The sequence below is a fragment of the Sorex fumeus genome, unplaced genomic scaffold (assembly GCF_029834395.1).
Source record: "Sorex fumeus unplaced genomic scaffold, SorFum_2.1 ptg000063l, whole genome shotgun sequence".
In the NCBI taxonomy this organism is placed as follows: domain Eukaryota; kingdom Metazoa; phylum Chordata; class Mammalia; order Eulipotyphla; family Soricidae; genus Sorex; species Sorex fumeus.
The window spans coordinates 4412458-4436613 of NW_026606120.1; the positions used below are offsets into that span (position 1 = coordinate 4412458).

Below are 24156 nucleotides of genomic sequence, written 5' to 3' on the forward strand. Positions count from 1 at the left end.
AGTGTTCTAGAAGGGGCCAGAGCGATAGCACAGTGGGGTAGGGCGTTTGCCTTGCACGTGGCCGACCAGGTTCAATCCCCGGCATCCCAGATGGTCCCCCAAGCACCACCAGGAGTAATTCCTGCATGCAGAGCCAGGAGTAACCCCTGAGCATCGCTGGGTGTGACCAGAAAGGCAAAAAAAAAAAAGTTTTGTAGAGGTAAGGGCTGAGGACTGTGAGGACTGGCTGTGGATGATAACTTCTCAGAAGAGAAGGAAGGCAGATAAAAGGAAGGGCAAACCTAGGGCCGGAGAGATAGTACCAAAAAGTAATGGCATGTAACAGCAGCCAACGACACTGATTCAAGTCTTAGTATCAGTAGGCACGGCCCAGAGCACAGAGCAAAGAGTGGCTCTGAAGCTGACTGTGGCACATAAAAACCAAAAAAGAGGTAAACTTAGAATGGCGGGGAAATTCTGGAGATCGGGAACAAGGAAAGAAGCCAGAAAACACCTTAAAGACAAATTAAAGACCAAAACACCATGAAAGACAAATATGACTTTATTTTGTCATTTGGGCCACGCCCTTTGAGGACCAAACCCAGGTGGGTCGCTTACAAAGCAAGTGCCCTACCTACTGTACTGCCTCTCCAGGCCTCCAAAAGTCTGACTTAAGAGCAATCCAAGTCAAGCCAGATGAATGCTAAAAATGTCTCCTGGGAGTGGCCATTATGTCTTTGGCAACCTGACAGAGAGCAGATGAGCAGTTGCAGTAAGTGAAAAGTGGAGTGTTGGGAGTAAGAGATCTCTTGGTTCTAAGAGTTTTACTGTGGGGTGGGGCAGGGAGAAGAAACAGATGGGGCAACTACTTTTGAGTGGTGGATGTCTTCGTATTAAAGCATACCAAGGCGAAGAAGATAGGGAAGCTATACAGGATAGGGACAACGGAAGAAGCCAGATCAGAAGCCTGAAGCCCAGTCTCCTGGCCCCCAGCTTACTGCTCACTTCTATGCCATGAGGCCTCTTTTTCCAAGTGTGGAGCCAAGAAGAGGGTTGGGGCAGCCCGCAGGCTGAGGTCTGGAGTAAGGGCTTCCCTTCAAACCACAATGGCATAGATGGTGGAGGCATCCCCCGGGACCGCAGGGGACAAGCGGCAGGACCTCCTGAGGGCCATCTGGTCCAGGTCTGCGTAGTGCAGGCTCTGAAGGAGAGGAGCGAGGCAGGAAGGGCTCAGCAGTCCCACTCTCTCGGTTCGACCAGGGCCCTTGGTCCATTCTCCTCAGGGATTCTGGTCCGCCCCTTCTCCTCTCCCATAGTCCCACATCCTTACCGGCTCCGGGTCCAGGTACCCCGGGATCTTAGGCTCCTCCTGCTCCTTTACTGGCCTCTGGGGCTCCTCCGTGAGTGGAGCTATGTGGGGGGGACAGAGCTGAAGGATTGAGAGAAGGTGACCAACTTGTCTGCTCCCGGCAAGGGCTCAGACTCAGGAATTAGGGGCAGGGAATGTGGAGGCAGGAGGGACGCGGGGAGGAGTTAGTCTCACCAGATCGGGGGTGTGGTGGAAGCGGGTGCGGGGCCCAGCGCCTGTAGGGGATGCGGAGATCAGGGAAAGCGCAGAGGCCGCCGCCACCTACAACCTGGGGACTCGGGTCCGCAAAACAACAACCCTCCCCTCCCCCACCACCACCAACATCCGAGGCTCGTCGCCGAGCTCTAACATTCCCCCACCCCCACCCCCACCCCACCCCCGCCGCCACCTAGTTCCTCGGAGCCAGCCCCCAAGGGCTCGGATTCCAGCTCTTCTCGCAGCGGGGGTTCGGGTTCAGCCCCTCCCGCCGGTACTCGCGACCCCCAGGCCAGGCCCCGCCCCGCGCTCACCTGCGCCACCAGCATGCCACGCCCAACGCCCCGAGTCCCAGCAGCAGCCCCACGCTCAGCAGCGCGATCAGGAGCTGGGGGTACACGGACCCTGGGGACAGGGAGGGATGTTGGAGACCAAGGACGGAGACAGCGTTCATGAAAACCAGAGTTTGAAGAAGGGTCCAAGACAGACGGATCCTAAAAATGTCTCCTGGGTGCGGTGGCCACGGGGGCTGGCTCGCGGAAGGCAGCTGTTCCCTCCAGAACAGTCTTCACCCTCCGGGGCCAGTCGAGCCCTCCCGCACGCCCGGGCTGGGGGGGTTCGGGTTAAGTGCGCGAAGCCCCCCGACGTACCTTGGGTCGGCCGCGGAGCCCTGCAGTCGGGCCCGTCCCCCAGGACGTGAAGCACCGTCCGACTCTCGTCCTCTTGGCGGCCCCTGCAGATGAAGGTGCCCGAGTCCCCGGCGCTCACGAGCAGCTCCAGCCGTCGAATGCCCGGGTCCAGGGCGCGGAGGCGGCCCGCGAAGGGCTGGAGCGGAGACACCGTGGGGGTCGCAGTCGCCGAGGCCCACAGGATCGGGCGGCGGCCTTTGGACAGACCCTTGCAGACCGGAAAGCTCGGCGCCCAGGCCCAGCGGATGGGATGCGAGACCCCCACACAGGAGAGATTCACCCGGTCCCCGGGGCTGCCGTCCAGTGCAGCTGGAGGGGTGGGGGGGAGAGACGGGGGTGGGGAATGCGGAGGTTACAGCCAGTCCCCCCGCCCACAAGACTGCCTCCCACCCCATCCTTACCCCCTCACACACTGGTCTTGCCTGCTCTCTTCTATGCTCTACGACCTTCCCCACACCCCAACACCACCAGAAGCCCCCCCTCCCCAGTCTTTCCTCCATCACAGTTTCCCCAGGGGTCGTTTACCCCCAGGGTCCCCTTGACTCCTGGACAGCAGCAGCGGTAGCAGCTGCAGAAACAGGGCCATGGCTGGGATGTGGCCAGTGGAGACGGACAAGTGAATCAGCGGGGCAGTCGGGGGAAGCTGGGGGGATGCGGGAGGAAGAGGACCGGGCATCTAGGGTCTGTGCGGCCTGATAAGAAGAAGAAGGGCCTGGCCACCATCTGCCCCGTCCTTCTTGGAATGCTGTTTAAAACCAGCTGGCTCAACTGTGCCTCACTTCCTTTAACTCAGCCTCCTGTTGCCGGCAACATCTGGGATTCTGATGCCAGTTACATGAACTCAAATCCTGATATTCCCTCGGCTACCAGCTGCGTAATGTGGGCAAGTTGCTTACTCTTCTGGGGCCTCTTTGCTCACGTGAAAAACGAAGTTAAATGCACCTACCTCAAAGAGTAACATGAGAACTAAATATACAAAATATTCCTAGGGTTGGAACCGTAGCACAGTGGGTAGGGCGTTTGTCTTGCACGCGCCAACCTGGGTTTGATTCCCAGCTTCCCATATAGTCCCCCGAGCACCGCCAGGAGTAATTCCTGAGTGCAGAGCCAGGAGTAATCGCTGAGCATTGCAGGGTGTGACCCAAAAAGTCAAAAAAAAAAAAATACAAAATATGCCTGGAGTTGTGCACACAGGAATGCTACTCCAGTGCTTGCCATTGTTATTGTTCTATTCTTATTTTAGCTTCTACCTCACCTCTCTGTGCCCACGCTACCCTCGCAGTGTTAGGTGCCCCACCCAAACAGCAGGCTTTAATGGGAAAGGCACTTTGGACAAGTGAGTATACCCCACACCAGGGATTCAGAGGCCCTCTCTGGTCCAGGAGAAACTGAGTTCATGCCTGGCCCTAGTAGGGCCAGGGCAAGGCGAAGGACCTTCAGGAGGATGGAGGTGGCCTCTCTTTAGCAAGCAGTTTCACCCCCTGCCTTTGTAGCCACAACATCACAGAAAATCTTCGTGACTTCACGAACCCTATTGCTTCATCCCAGAACCGAGTAGATGTTAGGAAAAGATTAATATGATCCCTCAATTTCTACTCACATAATCTCTGCCCTCCAGGGCCCCAAATTTGGTGGTCATTGTAGATCACACCCTACTGTCCATTTCTCAAAAACCAGTGGACCCAGCACAAGGGCCTTGGCTGACTCTTCTTCAAAGGAATGAACAAGCAAGGCCGTCAGGTTAAGGCCGGGAGTGGAGGGTCCTGGCCTGAAACTGACAACCAAAATGGAGTTGGCCATCTGTGCCCCTCCCCTCACCCCTCCTTTCTCTCATTCCCACAGCCTCACCCAGTCCTCAGCCGCTCCCCAACTCTGGTCTTTTCCTCCGTCAGCTGTCAGCTGTACGTAAATGGAGGAGGGGCCACCTGAGGCAGGGAAGGGAGGGACCGTTGGGATTATAAATTGCAAAAAGACCTCTCAACTCTCAGAGCCAGATCCCCCAGAATCTCGGAAGGTGCTACAGTTGCCGCTGTTCCCAGGACCCTCGCCATGAAAGGCTTCGCGCTGCTCATCCTGCTTTCTCTGCTGTGCTGGGTCTCAGGTAAGCACTGGGATCCCGAAGAACCGGGGACCTTCCCAGTCAGGACTTTTATACCCTGACCCACTCTCCCCCTCACACTAGCCCCACTCAGGATTCCAAGCTCTGGTACCCCAAATGGCTCAAGCCCTTCGTGCCCCCAGGACAGAATCCTGAGGTCAGGGTTCTTGGTCCAGTGCTCAAGGACCTTCCTCTGGCTGATTCTCCAGATTCCTCCCCACCTCCAAGAAGACCCCTCTAACCTGCTAGGGCTCATGCTTCCTTGGTTCCCACTCCAAGGTCCTCCTTCTCAGAAACCGCCAGCCGGTGCTGCTGGCCGCACTGATACACATCTGCCCAGGATCCCGCTTCCCTGCTCTCTGTTCTCCTGGCACTCGGTGGGGCATCCACTCAGAACCCAGGCATTCACCCTGCGGATTCCTTCTCGCCCCACCCTCTTACCTGCTCCACTGGGACTTTCTTTTTTGTTCCTCAGCAGTGACCTTTCCTCTGCTCCCTCTGGGTCACATACCCCCAGGGACACAAGCTTTCTGGAGGATTCCAATGGCCTCATAGAACCTCCAGAGGAAAAGAGATTTCTCCTGCCACTCAGGGAGCGAACGCCAGGCTGCTTGGGCAGGGGCTAGGGGGCTTCACCGAGGTGCCTTCCTAGGCTCCTCCACTCTGCACTGATCTTTCCTTCACTAAACCATGCACACCCCAACTTTAAACTAGCTGAGGCAGGGAGTTTGGTGGGTGCCACCTTCTGCATCCACCCTCTCTGTTTTGGCAAGATGCCCAAATGGGATCTGGTGAACTGTCTCCCAGACACTGTTCCTTTCTGTCAGAGACTTGCCGGGGGTGAGAGGATTCCATTCAGCTCGAATGCCTCTTCCCACGCTCTTGGCAGCCCTGGAAAGTTAAACGTCCATTGCCCAAGCTGGCCAAAGGTGACTTTCTGCCAGTTGAGTTGAGAGCCATTTCTGCTTTTGTTGGAACCACCATGGTTTTTATTTTTAATATTTCTTCCTGCCCCCAAGTCTCTGTCTATGACTTCTGAATTCCTTTATCTTCTGCCTCATCTTCTTCATTCCTTTCCACAGTATCCTCACATTCCATCTCTCCCCAGCCGGCCCCTCACTGTTGTTGTTAGCGCTTACCCCTCTTGACTCATCCTCAGATGGGGTGGAGGGAAAGATTTAGGGCGTGGGCCATTCCCAGAGCAACAACTCCACCCTCACCTACTTCCACTTTTTCTGCATTACTCACCTGCCTACCAGACCAAACAGGTTGAAACACCTACAAGATTGGCTCTTCTCCACCCTACCCCCAAGCGCAGCTCATTCCCAGGTGACTCAGACACCCCATCACCTCAACTAACTTATGTCTTTGCAGCTGACATTCGCTGTCATTCCTGCTACAAGGTCCCCGTGCTGGGCTGTGTGGACCGGCAGTCCTGTCGCCTGGAACCAGGACACAAATGCCTGACAACTAATGTGTACCTTGGTAACATGCTTTCTTTTCTTTCAGAGGGATAGGCACATCAGTAGTACTCAGTGCTCAGTGGCTACTCCCAGCTCAGTGCTCAGGGTTTGTTCCCAAGGGTGTGGGAGGAACAATGTAGTGCTGGGGGGGCACTGAACTGCTCCCTGGCCCCAATACTTCTTCTTTAGTGAGGAGAGGAGGCTGGGCTGATGGGAGACTCCACCTGAAAACTGAACCAACCAGGCCTAAAACCAAAGAAGAAAGGGAAAAATCATAGAAATGACAGTAAATGACCCAGGATGATGGGTTTTTAACATAGGTCATTTCAAGTCATGTTCATAACCACTGTGGATGTTATAATTATCATTATTCCATGGCGCAAACAGCCTCAGAAAGGGACAATCACTGGGCTTAATACCCATCGCCAGCTAGGGACAGAAAGGGGATTGGGGTAAAGGGTAGGGAAGGAAGTGAAAGAGGAAGATGACTGTGATGAGACAGAGAAAGGCAGAATCAGGACTAGAGGTGGAAGGAAGGAAGGGGGCCTGGGTGGTTGGGTGCCTGAGTTGGGGAGGTGGACCCAGGCTTGCCCAGATCCCTTGTTTTAGCTGACTCCACTGCCCATTCTACCCCCAGGTCGGATGTGGATTTACTCCAACCTTCGATGTGGCACACCGGAAGAGCCCTGTCGGGAGGCCTTCAACCAAACCGTCCACAAGCTGGGCCTCAACTACAATACCACCTGCTGCGATAAGGACAACTGCAATAACCCAGCCCCTCGGCCCACCCCTGCCCTCTCCCTTGTCTTCCTCGCCTCATTGGCTGGTGTTGGTCTCTGGCTGCTGCACTGAGACGTTGTCCATGGCTGCCTCTCTTCCCACCTGCCTTAGCCTGAGCCCTGCTCCCTGTGCCCTGGCTTTCCAGAAGGGTCTCACCCTCACCATCTTTGCTCTAAAAAGCATTTCTCCAGATCCTTCACATTTCTTTAATTAGAGAGTGGTCTCCCTGTCCATCTTCTCCCTCCCTCCCCTCTACTCTCTTTTTATCAAGTCCCTTCCATTTCCCTATAGACCATTAGAAGTTGCCTCCTAGAAGGAGTCCCCACTTTGCCTCCTGCACTCACCTGTGCTCTACATGGAAGCGATTGGGGTCTAGTCCTGAAATGGGGCTTCTCACTTGTCTCCATTGGAGGCTCCGAGGAAGGACCTGATCATTTGGGGCTGTTCCCTCAAACCCTGATTGCCAGTGTACCCCGTCCCCATGCTTACCTTTTTCCATTTTGAATAATAAATTTATTCTGGGTCTGAGAAATTGTGCATTTATTGTCTGAAGACCCCTCTTGGGAATAACACACAGCCCCTCCCTTTCACTCTGGAATCCTACCTTCACCCTGGAATCCTTCAGGGAGTTTCCCTGGGAGGCCAGGCTGGGCAAATGGAGAAACAAGTTTTTCAGGCCACCATCTTCCCTTCCAGTACCTGGGGGAGGCACACTGGTCCCAGTGTTTGGAGAAACAATCCCTATCCCAAACAGAGGCCACACCTCTGATGTACCGCCAATGATGTGCAGCCTGACCTGCGGGCTTCCAGAAAGGGTAAGAAAGAGGAAGGGATGGGCCCGAGACCCTGGAGACCTTGCCTGGGCTGGTTACTAAGCAACTATGTTCTTGCTTGTGTTGTCCATTCAAAACAGCCTTCTGAGGCCAAGCTACAAATGAAGAAAAGGGGAACAAGCCTGGACAGCCAGGCCGAGAGAATACTGGGGACCCTCACCCACTCCCTCGCCTGCTGCCCTCAGTAAAATCCTTGTTGCTAAGGAGAACCCCCTAGCAACTGGATTCAGGAGTCATTTCTGACATAATATCCCTTTTCCTTTGGGGTTTAATGAAGAAGTATAGAGACTGGAGAGATAGAACAGTGTATAAGGTGTTTGCCTTGCACACAGTGACCTGCATTTGAATCCCACCCCTAACATCCAATAAGTCCCCTGAGCACTGCCAGAAGTAACCCCTGATCATCACCAGGTGTGCCCCGCTTAAAAAAAAGTGCACCTTCGTAGGTGAGCCCAGTGGCCTTTGGTAACCTCCCAGTTCACGTTTGGTCTCCCATTGTGTTCCTTCAACCCTTGCATCAACAAAAGATAGAAGGAATTTGCCAGGCAACTCTAAGGTGGTGAGTAGATTTTAATGGTCCACAGAGGAGTATCCGGTACTGCCTGCTCATATGTCCTTCATTCTCTGCTTCCCTTCTTCATATCCCTTCCCCTTACTCCTGCTATCTCAACCACAGTCCAGGCAAGAGCCATGCCAGGGCGGCGGCTGCCACAGCCGTGATGCATGCAGAGGCCATGGTGCTTGGCACGGCACTGTTGCAAAGGTCTCCGATGCAGCAGTCTCTCTGGGTTGTGTAAGTCACGTCTCCTACCAGCTCTGTTTCCACTTGATTGCAATGATGGGAAGCCACACAGGCCGGATGGTGATGAATAAAGGTCACTGGGGCTGAGTGAGAGAATGAGACCAGAGTGTTAGACTCCTGGCTTCAAGAGTTGCTTGCTGGGCAAGAGGTAATTTCTGAGCAGATGTTAATTTCCAAGGGTGTAAAGGGACTCTCTTTCTCCAAAAAACAAAACAAAACACACACACACACACACACACACACACACACACACACAAGCTCCATGAAAAGGGTCAACAAGACTTCTATGATTTTGTCAAAAACTCCTCACTTCTGGGGCTGGAGCAATAGGGCGTTTGCCTTGCATGCGGCCAACCTGGATTCGATTCCCAGCATCCCATATGGTCCCCCAACCACCGCCAGGAGTGATTCCTGAGTGCAAAGCCAGGAGTAACCCCTGAGCATCACCGGGTGCAACCCAAAAAGAAAAAAAAAACAAAAAAACAGACAAAAAAAAAACTCCTCACTTCTATCTAATCATGAAAAAATACCAGATACATCCAAACTGAGGGCTGTTCTATAAAACAACATCAAGGGCTGGGTAAATGCACAAAGGACTGTTTTTGCAAGCAGGAACATTCAGAGCTGTTCCTTTCCCCAGTACCTGACAGAGAGTAACACCCCCCAGCCCTTCCAGGTGTGACCCCAAAAAGCAAAGGGCTAAATGCAACATGGAATTATGATTTGGGTCCTGAACAACAATAACAAAAACAAAGTGAAAAAAACTGGCAAAATTGAATAAGGTCTGTTAGATAACAATATCATAATGTTTTTCTTTTCTTTCTTTCTATTTTTTGTGTATGTGTGTGTGTGTGTGTGTGTGTGTGTGTGTGAGCAGTAGCACAGAGGGTAGGGCGTTTGTTTGCCTTGCACGCGGCCGACTCAGGCCAACCCGGGTTCGATTCCTCCACCCCTCTCGGAGAACCTGGCAAGCTACCGAGAGTATCGTGCCTGCACGGCAAAGCCTGGCAAGCTACACGTGACGTATTCGATATGCTAAAAACAGTAACAACAAGTCTCACAATAGAGACATTACTGGTGCCCACTCGAGCAAATCGATGAACAATGGGAGGACGGTGACAGTGTGTGTGTGTGTGTGTGTGTGTGTGTGTGTGTGTGTGTGTGTGTGTGTAGCCACACACCAAGAGGTGCTCAGGGCTGGGGAAGTAGGGAACTATATTGAACTCAAGTCTGCTACATACAAGGCAAGTGTCCTACCCTCTATACTAACTCTCTGGCTCCACTGACAATGTTCTTTTCCAACTTTGATCATTATACTCTGTCTGTGGAAGATATTAACATTAAAGGAAGTTAGATGAAGGACATCGAAAAGGCCTGTATTATTTTTACAACTGTTCTGTCCATCTAAAATTATTTCAAGATAGGGGCCAAAGAAACTGTCCAGGGGTGAAAGCTTATATGCGGCAGACCCTGGCTTGATCTCTGAGCACTGCCAGGAATGACCCTTGAGACAAAAACAGGAGCAGCTCCTGAGCCCTGCCAGGTATGGCCAAAATTCCTTCCAAAATTATTTCAAGATAAAAAATTAAACCTGGTATGGGGTGAGAGCAATAGTATAGCAGGTAGAGCCAGTGTGGATTGGTTCTCCAGCATATGGTCCCTGGAGCACTGCCAGGAGTAATTCCTGAGTGCAGAGCCAGGAGTAACCCCTGAGTATCACCGGGTGTGACTCAAAAGGAAAAAAAAAAATTAAACAAGGTACATGCCTCCCTGGTCCTTAGCAAATGCTGAAAAGTTGGAGTTTGCTCTAATAGTTGGGTGCCTGGTTTCAGGGCACAGAGCTTTCTTCAATCAGTCCTGAGTGACCAGGTCTAGGGGAGTCTCTGGAGGCAGAAGAGGGAGGTAGGAGCACATGGACTTGGGCTTCCAGGAGCCAGAACGGGCTTCAGCTTGCTCTGCTCTGACAGAGCCACCATCTGCCCAGAGCTAGACTGAGTGTGGAAGGTTCTGGAAGCCAAAAGACCCAAGAGGGAATGGAGGCAGGGAAGAAGAAGGAGAGGGGAAAATGAACTCACGGTTGGCAGGGAGCTTGTTCTGTCCCTGTTGGGGTTTGCGATCCAGGAAGCCACAGCGTTCGCCCTCACCGCACATGATCACCGTCTCCTTGCAGGAGTTGCCAGAGCCCCCGCCACAGTCGTAGCACCGCATACGGTTTCCTGGCAGGAGAGAGAAAGTTCTGGAGCTGGGCTCTCACCGCCAGCAGAGGGGTCAGGCCTGCCGGAAAAGCGAGAGAAGTGAGGTGCCTTTGCCCAGTGGCCTCCTTACCCGAGGCAGCACCCAGCAGGGCGCACAGCAGGATCAGCCCGGGGCTCATGGTGTAGTCCTGGGACGGCCCTCCCTCCCGCCCCCCCTCCCTTCCGCCCTCTGCCAGTCTTATATCCCCCTTGCCTTGGGTTTTACAGGGCAATAAAAAGGGCAGGAAAGAGTCTCCCCCAGCAGGAACCAGGGGCCCCAATGGGGACAGGGAGGGGCACCTTAAGGAGAATGAGCTCTGAGCACCTGTGCCACCATCCTCTGCAGTGATTCTGAAACTGGGCCCCTAAACTTCCTGTGGGTCCATATGGATCTTCCTTTTCCAGACATCTGTGTGAAGTCGGCTGTTCATCCTAGACTTCCGCCAAAGCCATATCTCAGCAGAGTAGATGCATAAGCAGAGAGGAAAGTAGCACTGTAGCACTGTCCTCCCGTTGTTCATCAATTTGCTCGAGAGGGCACCAGTAATGTCTCCTTTGTGAGACTTGTTATTACTGTTTTTGGCATATCGAATGCACCACGAAGAGCTTGCCAGGCTCTGCCGCGCTGGCAGGATACTCTCGGTAGCTTGCCGGGTTCTCCTAGAGGGATGGAAGAATCGAACCCCCGGTTGGCCACGTGCAAGGCAAACGCCCTACCCATTGTGCTATCGTTCCGGCCCAGAGAGGAAAGTACAGCATCTTATTTTTTTTTTTTTTTTAGTTTCTGTTGTTGCCGTTTTGGAGAGTGCTCACTCAGGGATCAGTCCTGGTGAGTCTGGGGGCCCATACACGGTGCCAGGGATTGAGCCTGGGTCAGCCACATGCCAGGCAAGCACCCTACCTGCTGTACTATGGCTCTGCCCCCCAGCATCTTCTATTAAACCTGACATCAGACAATCCCAGAACGCAGAACAATGTCAATCTTCTCACCCTGTGGCAAACTATTTTTCACAAGACTTTTTGTCATCATGCAACAGGTTATTTTTATTTTTAAATGAATCTATTAGGAAGTTCTGTTTTGATTTCTAACAATAAAGAAGGGGCTGTTGTGTCTTTTGTAATGTTGATGTAATGTTGAAGAATGTAAAGGAATCTTGAGATTAAAAAGGTTTGGAAATTTCTGCTCAATGAGTATCTGAGTCCCCTCTACTCCTCACCCCTTCCTGCCCCCAAGTCTTACTCCTGCTAGAGCCCTACCCTGATTCCCCAAATGCAGCTCCCCTCCCACCTCTATCTCGCTTTTTGGTTGTGGTGGGAGAGATTTGGGCCGCATTTGGCAGTGCTCAGGGCTTACTGGCAGTTCTCAGGAGACTATGCGTTGTTGGGGACTGAACTCAGCCAGCCATATGCAAGGCAAGTGCCCTACCCACTGTACTATCTCTCCAGCCCGTTTGTCATCCAAATTCTACCACCACCACCCCAAAATTTTGTTTCCATAATCTCTCCCTCCCAGTGGAAACACATCGACCTTCTGGCCCCATCTGTGATGAATTCTTTCCTCCAAGGTAATAAAGCTGTGAGGGATAATTATGGGGTAGCAATGTTGAGGCTTGGGGGAATCAAAGGGATCTGAAGCTGGGTGGGGTCCTTCCTTCCGGAGTTGGGCTTTGTTGGGGTGTGGAGGGAGGGCGGCCAGGGCATCATTGATTGTACCTTAAACACTCGCTCCGCTTTGGCACAACTGCGTGCTCAGGAGGGTGACCTTGGGAGGCTCAAACGCAGTGGGGTGGGGTGGAGAGACGGCAAAAGGGAGCCGAGCTGCGAGGGCTGCGAACTGCTGGAGTCTGGGGAGAGGGAGAGGAGCGCTCGCAAGGTGGCAGACAGCGCTCGGGAGTGGCAGACACAGCTGACAAACCCTCAGAGGACCCTCAAGGCGAGGGAACGCCAGCCAAGCAGGGGGCAGGGCCCGCATGGCAGGCAGGCAGGCGGGGAATCCAGGTTCTCCGCCTCTCCGGATTCACTCCTTAGGTGTGTTTGCCTACTTGTCCCTCCCTGCCTCAGATGCTCCAACTCCTCAACTCTCAGGACCTTGGGGTGCAGCTCACAGTCTCCCAGGCTTCTGAGCCCCAGGTTCCGCCATGGGTACTTCCAGCACCTTCCTCTACAGCCTCTTCCTCTGTGGGGCTCTGGGTAAGGGGCAGGGGCAGGGAAGAGGGGGCAGGAAAGGGGGGGCAGGGGTTGGGGGGTTGTGGAGGAACCCGTGGGTTGAGGAGAAAGGGCTAGGAAAAGGCAAGGAGCGAACTGAATGGGCTTTGGGCTTTCGAGAGGAGATCTGCTGGGAGTGGCCACAGACCAGCCTTATAAGGGGCAACAGGAAGTTTCCTTTCAAAGGTGTTTGCAGATAACTGTCTCTTCCTGTGGATCTCTGACAAGCCACTGTGTGCCCTGTACCTTGGCTCACTGTTTGCTGCTTTGCTGCCCACCCCCCCACCCCAATACATGCCAGTTCCTGTTTTCTCATCTCTCTCTGGCACCATCTGTTTAACTTCTTCCTTCCCTGCCACCCCCTGTCTGGCTTCTGGCATCATTCTCTCAGCTCCTCTCTGCTTCTCTTCTGCTCACATCTGTGCTTCTCTGACAATTCCTCTTAACCCTCTTGCCTCTGTGCCTTGTCTCCCTTCCCTCCCGTCCCTTTTTCTACTTCTCTCTTTTTTTTTAATTTTGCTTTTTTTTTTTTTGGTCACACTTGGCGATGCTCAGGGGTTACTCCTGGCTCTGCACTCAGGAATTACTCCTAGAGGTCCTCGGTGGGCCCTATGGGATACTGGGAATCGAACCCGGGTCGGCCTCATGCAAGGCAAACACTCTACCTGCTGTGCTATCGCTCCAGTCCCCCCTTTTTCTACTTCTGTCTGCCCTTCTTTCCCCACCACCCCTCACCCTTTCCCCGCCCCATGCTGCCTCTGGGCACCCCTGTCTCAGATCTGGGCTGGCCTCGCTGGGCCTGTTTGCTTCTCCTCCCTCCCTGATTCTCCTGCTCCCACAGGCCTCGCCACTTCCCCTGCCTGGGGGCGGCTCCAGTGTTATACCTGCAGCTTCGCCAAACCCTGCTACCCGATTCCTACCCAGTGTCAGGAAAATGAAGTCTGTGGCATCAGTGTCGGCACCTCAGGTAGGACTCTGGGGTCTAATGGCCCCTTTCCTGGTCCTTCCCCTCCCTCCTCAGGTCTGCCTTTCCTCTACCCCTGGTCCTGGCCCCCTCTGCCCCCATCTCACTCTGCCTTTGCCCCACAGATCAGAATGAGATCATCCAGCGGAAAGGCTGCCTCCCACGGGCCGAGTGCTCGGTGCCTGGTCATACCACCTACTGGTTACGCTCCTATGATCTGCGACACCACTGTTGTGAGAAGGATCTGTGCAACGCTGCCAACAGCCTGCAACGGCTCCCCAACCCCCTCCTCACTGCCTTGCTTTGCCTCCTGATCAGCCTCACCTGTGGAGGTCACCTCCTCTTCTAGCCTCCTGCCCTCAGCCCAGAACTCCTCTCCCAACCCTGCTCCCAGAAACACCCACTCACCACTTTGACGTACTCCCAAGAACCTGATTTTGTACAGAGACCTCCCACCTTTACCCAACACCTTCACAGATGCCTCCCTGACTCCTCTGGACAATGTGCCAGCCCAGAGGCTAGCCTCCTAAAGAACACGTGACCCATGTCTTCTGCCTTTCCTAGATGCCCATTGTGGATGGTCTTGCCCAGTCCCAGATCTCTAGCAACGCAAAGACTTCCAATGGAACTGGAAGTCCCAGGATAGGGAATTGCTAGGAAAGATGCTTGTGGGTAGGTCAGGACCCTGGGAAGGAGGATTCAGGGGACTAGCAAGAGCAAATTTAATAAAAGTGCTATTTGGGATCTGGTAACACTACTCTTTTGCTGTGTGTGTGTGTGTGTGTGTGTGTGTGTGTGTGTGTGTTTCCATCCATGTATGCTTGTCCTCTCTCTCTGAGAGCAGACTCTGACACGGTGGGTGAGGCTAGAACCTGAATGATAACTTTCGCCTAATTCTCCTGTGTCATTCACATCCTCTGTCTTGCCAACAGCTTAGTTGAAGCTTCACCACAGCATGAGGGCTTAGGGTGAGACTTTGGAGACAGCTTCTCTCTGGTGAGAGCCAATCTTGAGCAGAATCACAAGAGGACACCCACAAAGCAGCCTCTCTGAGGGTGTGTCTCGTGGGATTCAGGTCATTTCTGCCTGAGACTGGGAGCTGGAGGATGCTGGGAACTTCTGTGTCCTCCCCGTCTCACAAGCCTAGACTTGCCCATGGTCCATAGCGAGGATAGCACACAGAACTCCATTGCGCACCCTCAGGATCTGCCCACTCGCCTCCGTGGCTCCATGTCCCAGGGGAGATAGACTGACCTCCGGGCTCTCAGGATGTCGGGGTGGTGATAAGCTGCTCACTGCTCCGGATGCTACAGTGCAGTGCCTAGGATAAGGGCTTGGGGGGCTGCCTTCGGGTGGGGGTGGAGTAGGGACACCCTTCCTGGATCAGTCTCCTCTCTCCGTTGTGAGGAAGCCTGGAGTTGATTAAGAGTGCTTGTTCTGCCAGCTTCTCTTGTGAGAGGAGCCATCCTCTTTCCTTCTCTTTTCCTCATTTTCCCCAGGATGAATTCTCCTGTCCTGAATTCTTCTCTGCTCAGTCCTCCCCTTTCTGTAACCCCAAACTGGTTCCCCTTAGTCCCCTGATACTTTGGGTTATCGCTGCCCTGCCCACCAAATGCTTTAAGACAAGGAGACACACCTTTTTCTGGATTACGTTGTTCACAAGTGCTTCTTCTTTGACACAGAGAGAGTTGGGGCCACACCCTGCTATGCTCAGGGACATTCCTAGCTCTGTGCTCAGGAGTGACCCTTCGTGGTGCTCAGGGAACCATATGTGGTGCTGGGGATTGAAATCAGGATCAGTGGAATGCAAGGAAAATTCCTTAACTCCTGTTAATCTCTCTGGATCCAGGATGAGTGCTTTTTTTTTTTTTTTTTTTTTTTGAGGGGGAGATTTGGCCCACACCTGGTGTGACCAGGACTTATTCCTGGTTCTGCACTCCTGGCTGGCAGTGCTCGGGGGCTCAGGGAACCATCTGGGATGTCAGATAGTGAATCCAGGTCAGCACACAAACACACAAATACACACACACACATCACAGAGACTGACTCCTAGGACCAGATGGACTGTGATGAAGCACAACCCACGCCCCCGTGCCAAGATTTTGAGGAATCCTTCAAGTGCCTGATGGCCAGGAGAGCAGGTCACACTGCTCAGGAGAAAATGTCACGGACACCTGGTCTTGAGGACAGGTGGGCTGTGGGTTTAATGAAGCAGAAAGACAGAATAAGCGTACTTGCATACTTCATTCACTTCAGGAACAAGAACCCCAGCCCCATGCCACCCCCACCCCTGCCTGGGGTTTAATCCTCCGCCCCTTAGTTGTTCCTTACCTTAGATGAGCCAAATGGATATTCTCATAGACCTGGACTTCAGGTTTGAATTGAGGGATCTTGGTATTTGGAGGGGAGGAACCTAATGGGAAGCAGCAGAGAAGTTACTAGAGAGCTCGGAGTTTTGTTCCCTACTCTCTCCTCCCGGATATGTGGTCCCAGTCCTTTCCTCTGACCTACCTAATTATTCTTCCCTCTGGGAGGAGAGACTCACCTCTGTACTGGACGCCCTGCCCTCTCCGCCTCCAAAGCATAAAACTAAGCATCAGGATGGTGATCATCAGGCCAGCTATCAGCAAAAACACCAGGATCCAGGGCACATCCCAGCCTATCGATGGGGCACAGAGGCCAGGGGAGGCATCCACGGGAGCTGCAATGGGACAAGATGAGACAGAGGAGGAAGGAGACAGTGACGGGAGATATGTTCTTAGGTCCCAAAGAAAGGGTTCCCCCAAAGTCTAATGGTTCAACTTCTTTCTGCCCAATACTCACCACCCCACTTGTTCCCACTCTATACCTGTCAGCTTGACTCTGTGAGTCAACAGCAGAAAATAATGGCAGGGCTGGAGTGATAACACAGTAGGTAGGGCATTTGCCTTGCATGCAGCCGACCCAGAGTCAATTCCCAGCATCCCATATGGTTCCCCGAGCACCACCAGGAGTAATTCCTGAGTGCATGAGCCAGGAGTAACCCCTGTGCATTGCCGGGTGTGACCCAAATAGCAAAAAAAAAAAAGAAAGAAAGAAAGAAAGAAAGAAAGAAAGAAAGAATGGCAATGCCCTCCCAGCTAACTCCAGAGCAAGCACCATCATAATTAAATTTTTGTTTGTTTGTTTTAGAGCCCGGCAAGCTACCGAGAGTATCTCGCCCTCACAGCAAAGCCTGGCAAGCTACCCATGACGTATTCAATATGCCAAACACAGTAAGAAGTATCACAATGGAGACATTACTAGGCCCGCTCGAGCAAGTTGATGAACAATGGGAGGACAGTGACAGTGACAGTGACAGTGTTTTTGGGCCACACCCAGTAATACTCAGTGATCTCTCCTGGCTCTGCACTCAGGAATCACTTCTGGTAGCGTTCGGGGGACCATATGGAATGTTGGGGATTGAACCCAGGCCAGTTGCAAGCAAGGCAAGTGCCTGACTTGTTATACTATTGCTTTGGCCCCCAATAACCGTAATTTTTCTTTATAATGATCTATATAATGATCACTCTCAAGAATAATTCTGTGTCTTCTGTTTACTAATTCTTCCATTCATTTATCCCATATGCATTTTGAGTTTTGCCCTAGAGACCAGAGCACATACTTGGTGTTTAAAAGGCCCAGGTTCTATCCCCCACATCGCATACTCCCCTGAGTACCACCAGGAGCAATTCCAGAACTCCAAATTGGGATGGGCCCCAGAGCACCACTGGGTATGGCACCCCAAATAAACAAGCAAACAAAAAACCAAAAAATATCCAACAATTCATTGCCAAATGCTGAGTACCATATTAGGTGCTGAAGTTGTAGAGGAAATTAAGACCCATTCACTTCCCATTAACTGGCTTTTGCTTACCAAACTCAAGGCAATTTGCTCCTCCCTCCTATATAATGGATTCATTCATCATGTTCTCCACCATCCAGTAAATGGGACCCAATCCAGGCCTTCACACATTTGAGACATGTGCTCAACCAGAGAGCCACATCCCCAGACCTATACTATACTGGGGTGGGGGACAGAGCCATACCCAACTGTGCTCTGTGCATACTCCTGGCAGTGCTCAGGGACCATGTGCAATGCCAAGGATCAAACCAGATTTGTCATGGCAAGACAACTGCCTTACTCCCCTGTACTCTGTCTCCAGCCCCTATAATAGACTTTTTATTGTAAAACAATAAATAGGGGACCATGCAGTGCTGGGGATAGAGCCCAGCTTCCTGCTTTCATAATCAATGGGCCATTATAACATCAGTGCTTTAATATATTTTCTTCAAAAGACAACTCCCCTAGCAATCATTCTTACTTTCTCTTCCTTTCTTTCAATTATGGGATATTCTACAAATATCAAAGAAAAAAAGAAAAAAAAGCTCTAACCAGGTCTTGCCCTGCTTAGCTTCTGAGGTCAGATGAAATGGGGCATTTTCAGGTTGGTAAATGCATATGACCACCAGATTCCCTATTTATTTATTTATTTATTTTTACATCTTGGGTCACATCCAGCTATGCACAGTGGTTACTCCTGGCTCGAGGGACCATATGAGATGCTGGGAATCGAACCCTGGTCGGCCATGTGCAAGGCAAAAGCCCTACCTGCTGTGCTATTGCTCCAGCCCCCAGATCCCCTATTTCTGAACATATGTATACTCTCCCAGAATCCTCCTCTCATCTTGGCTTACACTCTATTCTATCAGAAAGTTGACTTAGCCAACCCCCTTCTCAGTTCCCAAGGCAACCAGTGAGAACACAGAGCCCTTCCTGGACAGAGGGGGTTTGTTTCACCAGCAATCACTGCCTCTGACCTGGCCAGTAAGAGACTCACCTCCTCTCTCATCTATCTCCTCCCCTAGCCAGCAGGCACAGGATGGAACTTCCAGAGGTAACTTCCTGCCCCATATCCTCCCTCAGTTTACCTGCCAGGCTAAAGATGATCCCTTTGTTTTGAGACACGAGACAGCGGATGATTCTTGGCCTGCGGCCCCTGGACTCAGAAAGCCCATCCCCAGGACACACCAAGAGCAGCGCGGCCCTATCACTCCAGAAAGGCTGTGCATGGCCTCTCACAGGACCCCTTCCTTCCAGCCAGGTCACAGAATCCAGGCGTCTGGCAGGGACCACAGAGCACAGGAGGACAGAACAGAGAGTCCCATCAGCAGCCCTTGCAGAAAACTGGGATCCTGTGGAGGAGAGAGGGACCCCTCAGTTCTTTGCCTGGGCTTCCGTAACCCCCAGCAAGCCCTGGTCCTCACATCCCCACTGACCTGTGAGCACAGAGATGTCATACACCCTCCAGTTCTGGTACTTGTAGTGCTGCCCCAGCACAGCACACCAGTACCGCCCGGCGTCGCCCTCCCTGGACGCATCCAGCCACAGAGAGTAGTTCCCCAGGAGTCTGGGCCTGGCCTCTCTTCCGGGCCTCCCAGGGTCCAGCCTGGCCACTGGAACTTGGACCACCAGGTCAGTAGAAGAGCCCGCCGCAGGACTGTGGAACCAGGACAGGAGCTCGTCCCCATGCAGGACGGGTGGCGAAGGACAGGGCAGCTCCATCGCGTCCCCCAAGGCCACATAGATGGCCTGGATGTTGTCTGCAGGGAGGGCACTGCATGAGACCAGGAACCTCCAACAGGTCAATGTCCTCTGCCCCTCAACGTCCCCATCACCCAAATCCCTTTCTGGGATCCCCCCAGCACTGGCCTGGCTGTGGGCCCCTTTCTCAAGTGACAGCTACGCAAAAGTAAGGTGGACAGGAAATGGTAGAGGGGTCTTGGCCCACTTTCCCAGCAAGTGAGGGACTCTGTGAGAAAGAGAGAAAAGGCTGAAACTAATAATAAACGCTCATATCTCTTTCTCTTGTTTTTCACTTTCTGAAAATAGTGACTTGCCTATGTTTCTTTTCTTTTTCTTTTCTTTTTTTTCTTTTTGGGTCACACCCAGCGATGCACAAGGGTTACTCCTGGCTCATGCACTCAGGAATTACTCCTGCCGGTGCTCGGGGGACCATATGGGATGCTGGGAAATGAACCCAGGTGAGCTGCGTGCAAGGCAAATGTCCTACCCGCTGTGCTATCATGCCAGCCCCCCAATATTTCTTTTCTTTCTTCTTTTATTTTGGAAGCCAGTGGGTATGGGCCATATCCGGTGGTGCCCAGGACTTACTCCTGGCTCTGCACACAGGGATCACTCCCAACAGGGCTTGGAGATGAAACCTAGACCAGCTGTGTGTAAGGCAATGCCCTACCCACGGCAATATTGCTCCAGCCCCAGTCTGTGTTTATTTTTTAAAGGAAATATCATAACATGGGCCCTCACTGTCCTTGGATCTTCACTAGTTTAGAGGCAGGGGGAACCGAGCCCTAAAGAGAAACAGTCCCTCCCAACTGCCTCAGTAACTGCAGATTCTCCGCCCTCACTCCTTACCTGCAGCATTGGAGGGCATACACAGGAACAGGAGCAAGAGGAAGATTGCCATGAGGAGAGCTTGCAAGTCCTCTGGCCCAGGGCCTGGTGTCCTGGGGAGGAAATAGAACCCAGATAAATGCCCACACTCCCTGGTCAGAGTGACAAAGAGCCTCTTAGTGAAGTGGGAATACTGGAAAGATAAAGTTCCTTTGTGTGTGAGCTGGGAGAAGAGTCACCACCACCTTCTGTCCCGAGAGGGATGACACAGTCGCCCACTTCATCCTTCCACCCAATTCAGGAATTCCAATTCAAGACTTCATTCTTTTTCTTCTGTTTGTTTTCATTTTGGGGCCTCACCTGGCAGTGTTCAGGGTTTACTCCTGGCCCTGCATTCAGGGATCATACCTGACAGTGCTCAAGGCTCAGTCTTCCACGGGGGACCATATGAGGTGCTGGGGATTGAACCTGGTCAACTGCATGCAAGGCAAGCATCCTACCCGCTGTACTAGCTCACCATGCTAAACCACTTCTCATTCTAAGCCTGCGCAGAAGGAGTCATGGCTGTTCACCTTTCTCCAGTCTGGAAGGAGATTTTATAATTTCACCTCCACCCCATAGAAAGACAAACCATGGGCCAGAAACATGACTCAATGGGCTGAGCACATTCTCTGCACTCAGGAGGCTGGATTCCATGCATGGCACTACATGATCGTTTAGGTGCTGCTGGCATCAACTGAGCTGGGAGCAGCCTTTCATCAACCGAGCTTTGGAGCAGCAGACTTTAGCTCCAAAACCAAACAAAAAAGAAATGCCAACCATGAGTGAAGAAGCTGAGTTGTGTTTTTTTTTTTTTTTTTTTGGTTGGGGGTGGTTGGTACACACCCAGCAGTGCTCAGGGCTTACTCCTGGCTCTTCACTAAAGTTTCAGTCCTGATAAGCTGAAGTACTCTATATGGTGCCAGGAATGGAACCTGGGCTGGCAGCGTGCAAGGCAAGTGCCCTACCCACTGTATCTACCACTCTGGCCCCAGAAGCTAAATTTTTAATGTTAGTCTCTGTGGAACCCAGTGTAAGGCTGCGTACCTAGTCAGTCCACACTTGATTTAGGATATCTCTCCCTGTGATGATCTGACACCAGGCAGTCTTCTCCCAGGCCTCTGAGGAGTGGATTAAGTTATTCCTCATGGAGGTTAAAGACAATCTGGAGAATTCACTTATTTATCCCCTTACCCTAGGCAGGAATCTCTTATTTGGGGGAGAGGGGTACACCCAGAGTACTGAAGAGCTACTCCCTGTGATTTTTGAGGGACCATGGAGTACTAGATATTGGACTCATGTCTTCTACAGGCAAAGTGTGAGCTCCAACCCTTTGAAAACTATCTCTCTGGCCCCAGGGAAGACTCTAAAGATTAAAGATTAAGACAAACATTTATATAGCTTTAATCACACACACACACACACACACAAGCATGCGTGTGCATACACATACACATATAGTTTTGGGGTGACACCCAGCAGTGCCCAGGAGTTACTCCTGGTTCTGTGCTCAGGAATCAGTCCTGGCGATACTCAGGGGACCATAAGGGATCCCAGAGATTGAACCTGGGTCAGCCTTGTGCAAGGCAAATGCCCTACCTGCTCTACTACCTTTCCAGCCCCAAGGATATTTTTAAATGTTGTTTTGGGGAGTCAAAGTGATAGTACAGCAGGTAGGGCTTGCTTGCATTCAGCCAACCCGTTTTGAGCCCTGGCATCCCATACAGTCCTCCTGAGCCCACCAAGAATAACTCCTGAGTGCAGAGTTAGAAGTAACCCTGAAGGATGGGTGATGCATGCTGAAAGTAGACTATAGACCAAACATGATTGCCACTCAATGCCTCTTTTGCAAACCACAGCACTCAAAAAGAGAGAGAGAACAAAAGGGAATACCCTGCCACAGAGGCAGGATGGGATGGGGAGGATGGGGGGTAGGAGGGGTATTGGGATCCATGGTGGTGGAAAATGGGCACTGGTGGAGGGATGGGTACTTGATCATTGTATAATTGAAACCCAAGTACAAAAATTTGTAAGTCTACAACTGTACCTCATGGTGTTTCACTAATAAAAAATAAAAAAAAAAAGAAAAAAGAAGTAACCCTAAGTGCAGAGCCAGAGGTCCCCTACCTCACCCCAAAAGGAAAACACGATGAAATGCAGCAGGTTGAACCTCATAAACATAATGAGAGTAAAAGAAGCCAAAAATAAAGGATATATTTATATGGCTTTATGAGAATAGACAAAATAATCTGAGTTTGGAAATCAAGATAGTGATTCCCCTTTGAGGTGAGGAGAAATTGGTAATATCTTGAGAGGATCTTCTGCAGCAGTAACTGCATGTTCTTGATCCGGGTGCTAATTACATAAATGCATTCAGTTGGTGCTCTTTTCTTATATGCATTTACTGAAAGAAAATTATATATATGGAAGCTAGAGTGATAGTACAGTGGGTAGGGAATTTGCCTTGCATGTGGCCAAATTGGGTTCAATACCCTGCATCGCATATGGTCACCCGAGCAATGCCAGGATTAATTCCTGAGTGTAGAACCAGGAGTAATCCCTGAGCATCACCAGGTTTGACCCGCCCAAAAAAAGAAAATAAATATATATATATATATATATATATATATCATGTAAGTATAATGTACAAAGAAAAATAAAAACAAACCTGAAGGCTGGAGCAATAGCACAGCCGGTAGGGCGTTTGCCTTGCACACAGCCAACATGGCCGATACAGGTTCAATTCCCAGCATCCCATATGGTCCCCTGAGCACCGCCAGGAGTGATTCCTGAGTGCATGAGCCAGGAGTAACCCCTGAGCATCGCCGGGTGTGACCCAAAAAGAAAAAAAAAAACTGAGTGTCTTGGTCAAATATCCTCGAGGCTGTGTAATACCATTCTAAATTGGTTGATATTGGACCCAAGATATAGAACAGGGATTAAGCGTTAGCTTTGCATTTATTTACCTGACCCTAGTTGGAATCTTGAGTACCACATATGATTCCCTGAGCACTGCCACGTGTCCTTCCTGAGCACAGATCCAAGAATAGCCCAGAGGATACAGGGTATAGGCCCCCAACCACCTACCCTCTCCAAATAAAAACATAAAAAAACAAATTTATCTTTCCTTGATCAAACACCTAAATTTTAGGTGTTTTTTTTTTATTTCATGCAGTGATATTATGTTATAAACTTCCAAAGTTTCCTTTCTTTCCAGCCAACAGTTTGGAGATTCATTAGGTTTATTCTTCTAACCGGTTTTGCACAAATATCTTTTAGTATCTGATCTTCCTAGTCATGGCAATGCTATGGTTCTCCATTTAAGCCCTTTCAGTCTGTCTTTCAATAGCATTCACAGAACAACTCTGGTTCTGTGCTTAAAGATCACGCCTGATCGTGCTTGGGGAACCATACGCAGTGCCTGGGATCGGTCACATGAAAGGCAAGCACTTTAATGCCTATACTATCTCTCTAGTCCTTTCAAGCCTCTTCGATAACTTTTTAAAAAATTAATTATTTAATTTATTTTTATTAAATCACCATGAGATAGAGCATTACAAAGCTGTTCATGATTGGATATCAGTCATATGATGTTCCAACACCCATCCCTCCACCAGTGTAATTTCCCACCATCAATGTCCCCAGTTTCCCTCCCAATCACCCCCCGTATACACCCCACCCCATCCTGCTTCTATGGCAGGCACTTCTCTTTTCTCACTTTCTTTTTCTCTCTCTCATTTTAGGCATTATGGTTTGTAATAGAGATGCTGAAAGGTTATCATGTACGATTTTTAACTTTATTGACTCACTTTATTGGATATGGAAAAAGGGAAATCCAATTACTCATTGTAGAAGGCTGCTTGAAAGGCTGGAGCAGGTACAGCGGGTAGGGCGTTTGCCTTGCATGCGGCCGACATGGGTTCGATTCCCAGCATCCTATATGGTCCCCCCAGCACCGCCAGGAGTAATTCCTGAGTACAAAGCCAGGAGTAGCCCCGGTGATGCAAAAAGAAAAAAAAAAAGAGAGAGAGAAGACTGCTTGATTTCTTTTTATTTATATGATTTTTTAAATT

The 24156-nt window shown here is 51.3% G+C and overlaps 5 protein-coding genes across 7 annotated transcripts; 2 read left to right on the plus strand and 3 right to left on the minus strand.

Moving 5' to 3' along the window:
- Positions 1 to 573: 573 nt before the first annotated feature.
- MPIG6B (megakaryocyte and platelet inhibitory receptor G6b) lies at positions 574 to 2834 on the minus strand. Of its 3 annotated transcripts, none has more exons than XM_056127899.1 (6): positions 2758 to 2834; positions 2194 to 2541; positions 1858 to 1948; positions 1523 to 1563; positions 1310 to 1389; positions 574 to 1180 (listed from the first exon to the last, which is right to left on the minus strand). In XM_056127899.1, the coding sequence occupies exons 1-6, from the start codon at positions 2816 to 2818 to the stop codon at positions 1076 to 1078; spliced, it is 726 nt and encodes a 241-aa protein (XP_055983874.1). In that variant the 5' UTR covers positions 2819 to 2834; the 3' UTR covers positions 574 to 1075. The 3 variants fall into 3 exon arrangements, with proteins under 3 accessions (XP_055983874.1, XP_055983876.1, XP_055983875.1); XM_056127900.1 differs by having other exon boundaries at positions 1062 to 1180; positions 1310 to 1408; XM_056127901.1 differs by lacking the exon at positions 1858 to 1948 and having other exon boundaries at positions 1310 to 1408.
- A 1403-nt stretch (positions 2835 to 4237) lies between these two features.
- LY6G6C (lymphocyte antigen 6 family member G6C) lies at positions 4238 to 6870 on the plus strand. The gene is made up of 3 exons (XM_056128080.1): positions 4238 to 4333; positions 5705 to 5815; positions 6431 to 6870. Exons 1-3 carry the CDS (start codon positions 4282 to 4284, stop codon positions 6643 to 6645), a joined length of 378 nt encoding a protein of 125 aa, XP_055984055.1. The 5' UTR covers positions 4238 to 4281; the 3' UTR covers positions 6646 to 6870.
- Positions 6871 to 8067: 1197 nt separating this feature from the next.
- LY6G6D (lymphocyte antigen 6 family member G6D) lies at positions 8068 to 10582 on the minus strand. The gene is made up of 3 exons (XM_056128008.1): positions 10534 to 10582; positions 10284 to 10424; positions 8068 to 8291 (listed from the first exon to the last, which is right to left on the minus strand). Exons 1-3 carry the CDS (start codon positions 10580 to 10582, stop codon positions 8068 to 8070), a joined length of 414 nt encoding a protein of 137 aa, XP_055983983.1.
- A 1869-nt stretch (positions 10583 to 12451) lies between these two features.
- Positions 12452 to 14347, plus strand: LOC130035916 (lymphocyte antigen 6G6e-like). Its single transcript, XM_056127842.1, has 3 exons — positions 12452 to 12632; positions 13489 to 13614; positions 13737 to 14347. Exons 1-3 carry the CDS (start codon positions 12581 to 12583, stop codon positions 13958 to 13960), a joined length of 402 nt encoding a protein of 133 aa, XP_055983817.1. The 5' UTR covers positions 12452 to 12580; the 3' UTR covers positions 13961 to 14347.
- A 1388-nt stretch (positions 14348 to 15735) lies between these two features.
- LY6G6F (lymphocyte antigen 6 family member G6F) lies at positions 15736 to 20173 on the minus strand. Its single transcript, XM_056127841.1, has 6 exons — positions 20066 to 20173; positions 18910 to 19233; positions 18562 to 18825; positions 16172 to 16312; positions 15943 to 16024; positions 15736 to 15806 (listed from the first exon to the last, which is right to left on the minus strand). The coding sequence occupies exons 1-6, from the start codon at positions 20115 to 20117 to the stop codon at positions 15776 to 15778; spliced, it is 894 nt and encodes a 297-aa protein (XP_055983816.1). The 5' UTR covers positions 20118 to 20173; the 3' UTR covers positions 15736 to 15775.
- Positions 20174 to 24156: the final 3983 nt, after the last annotated feature.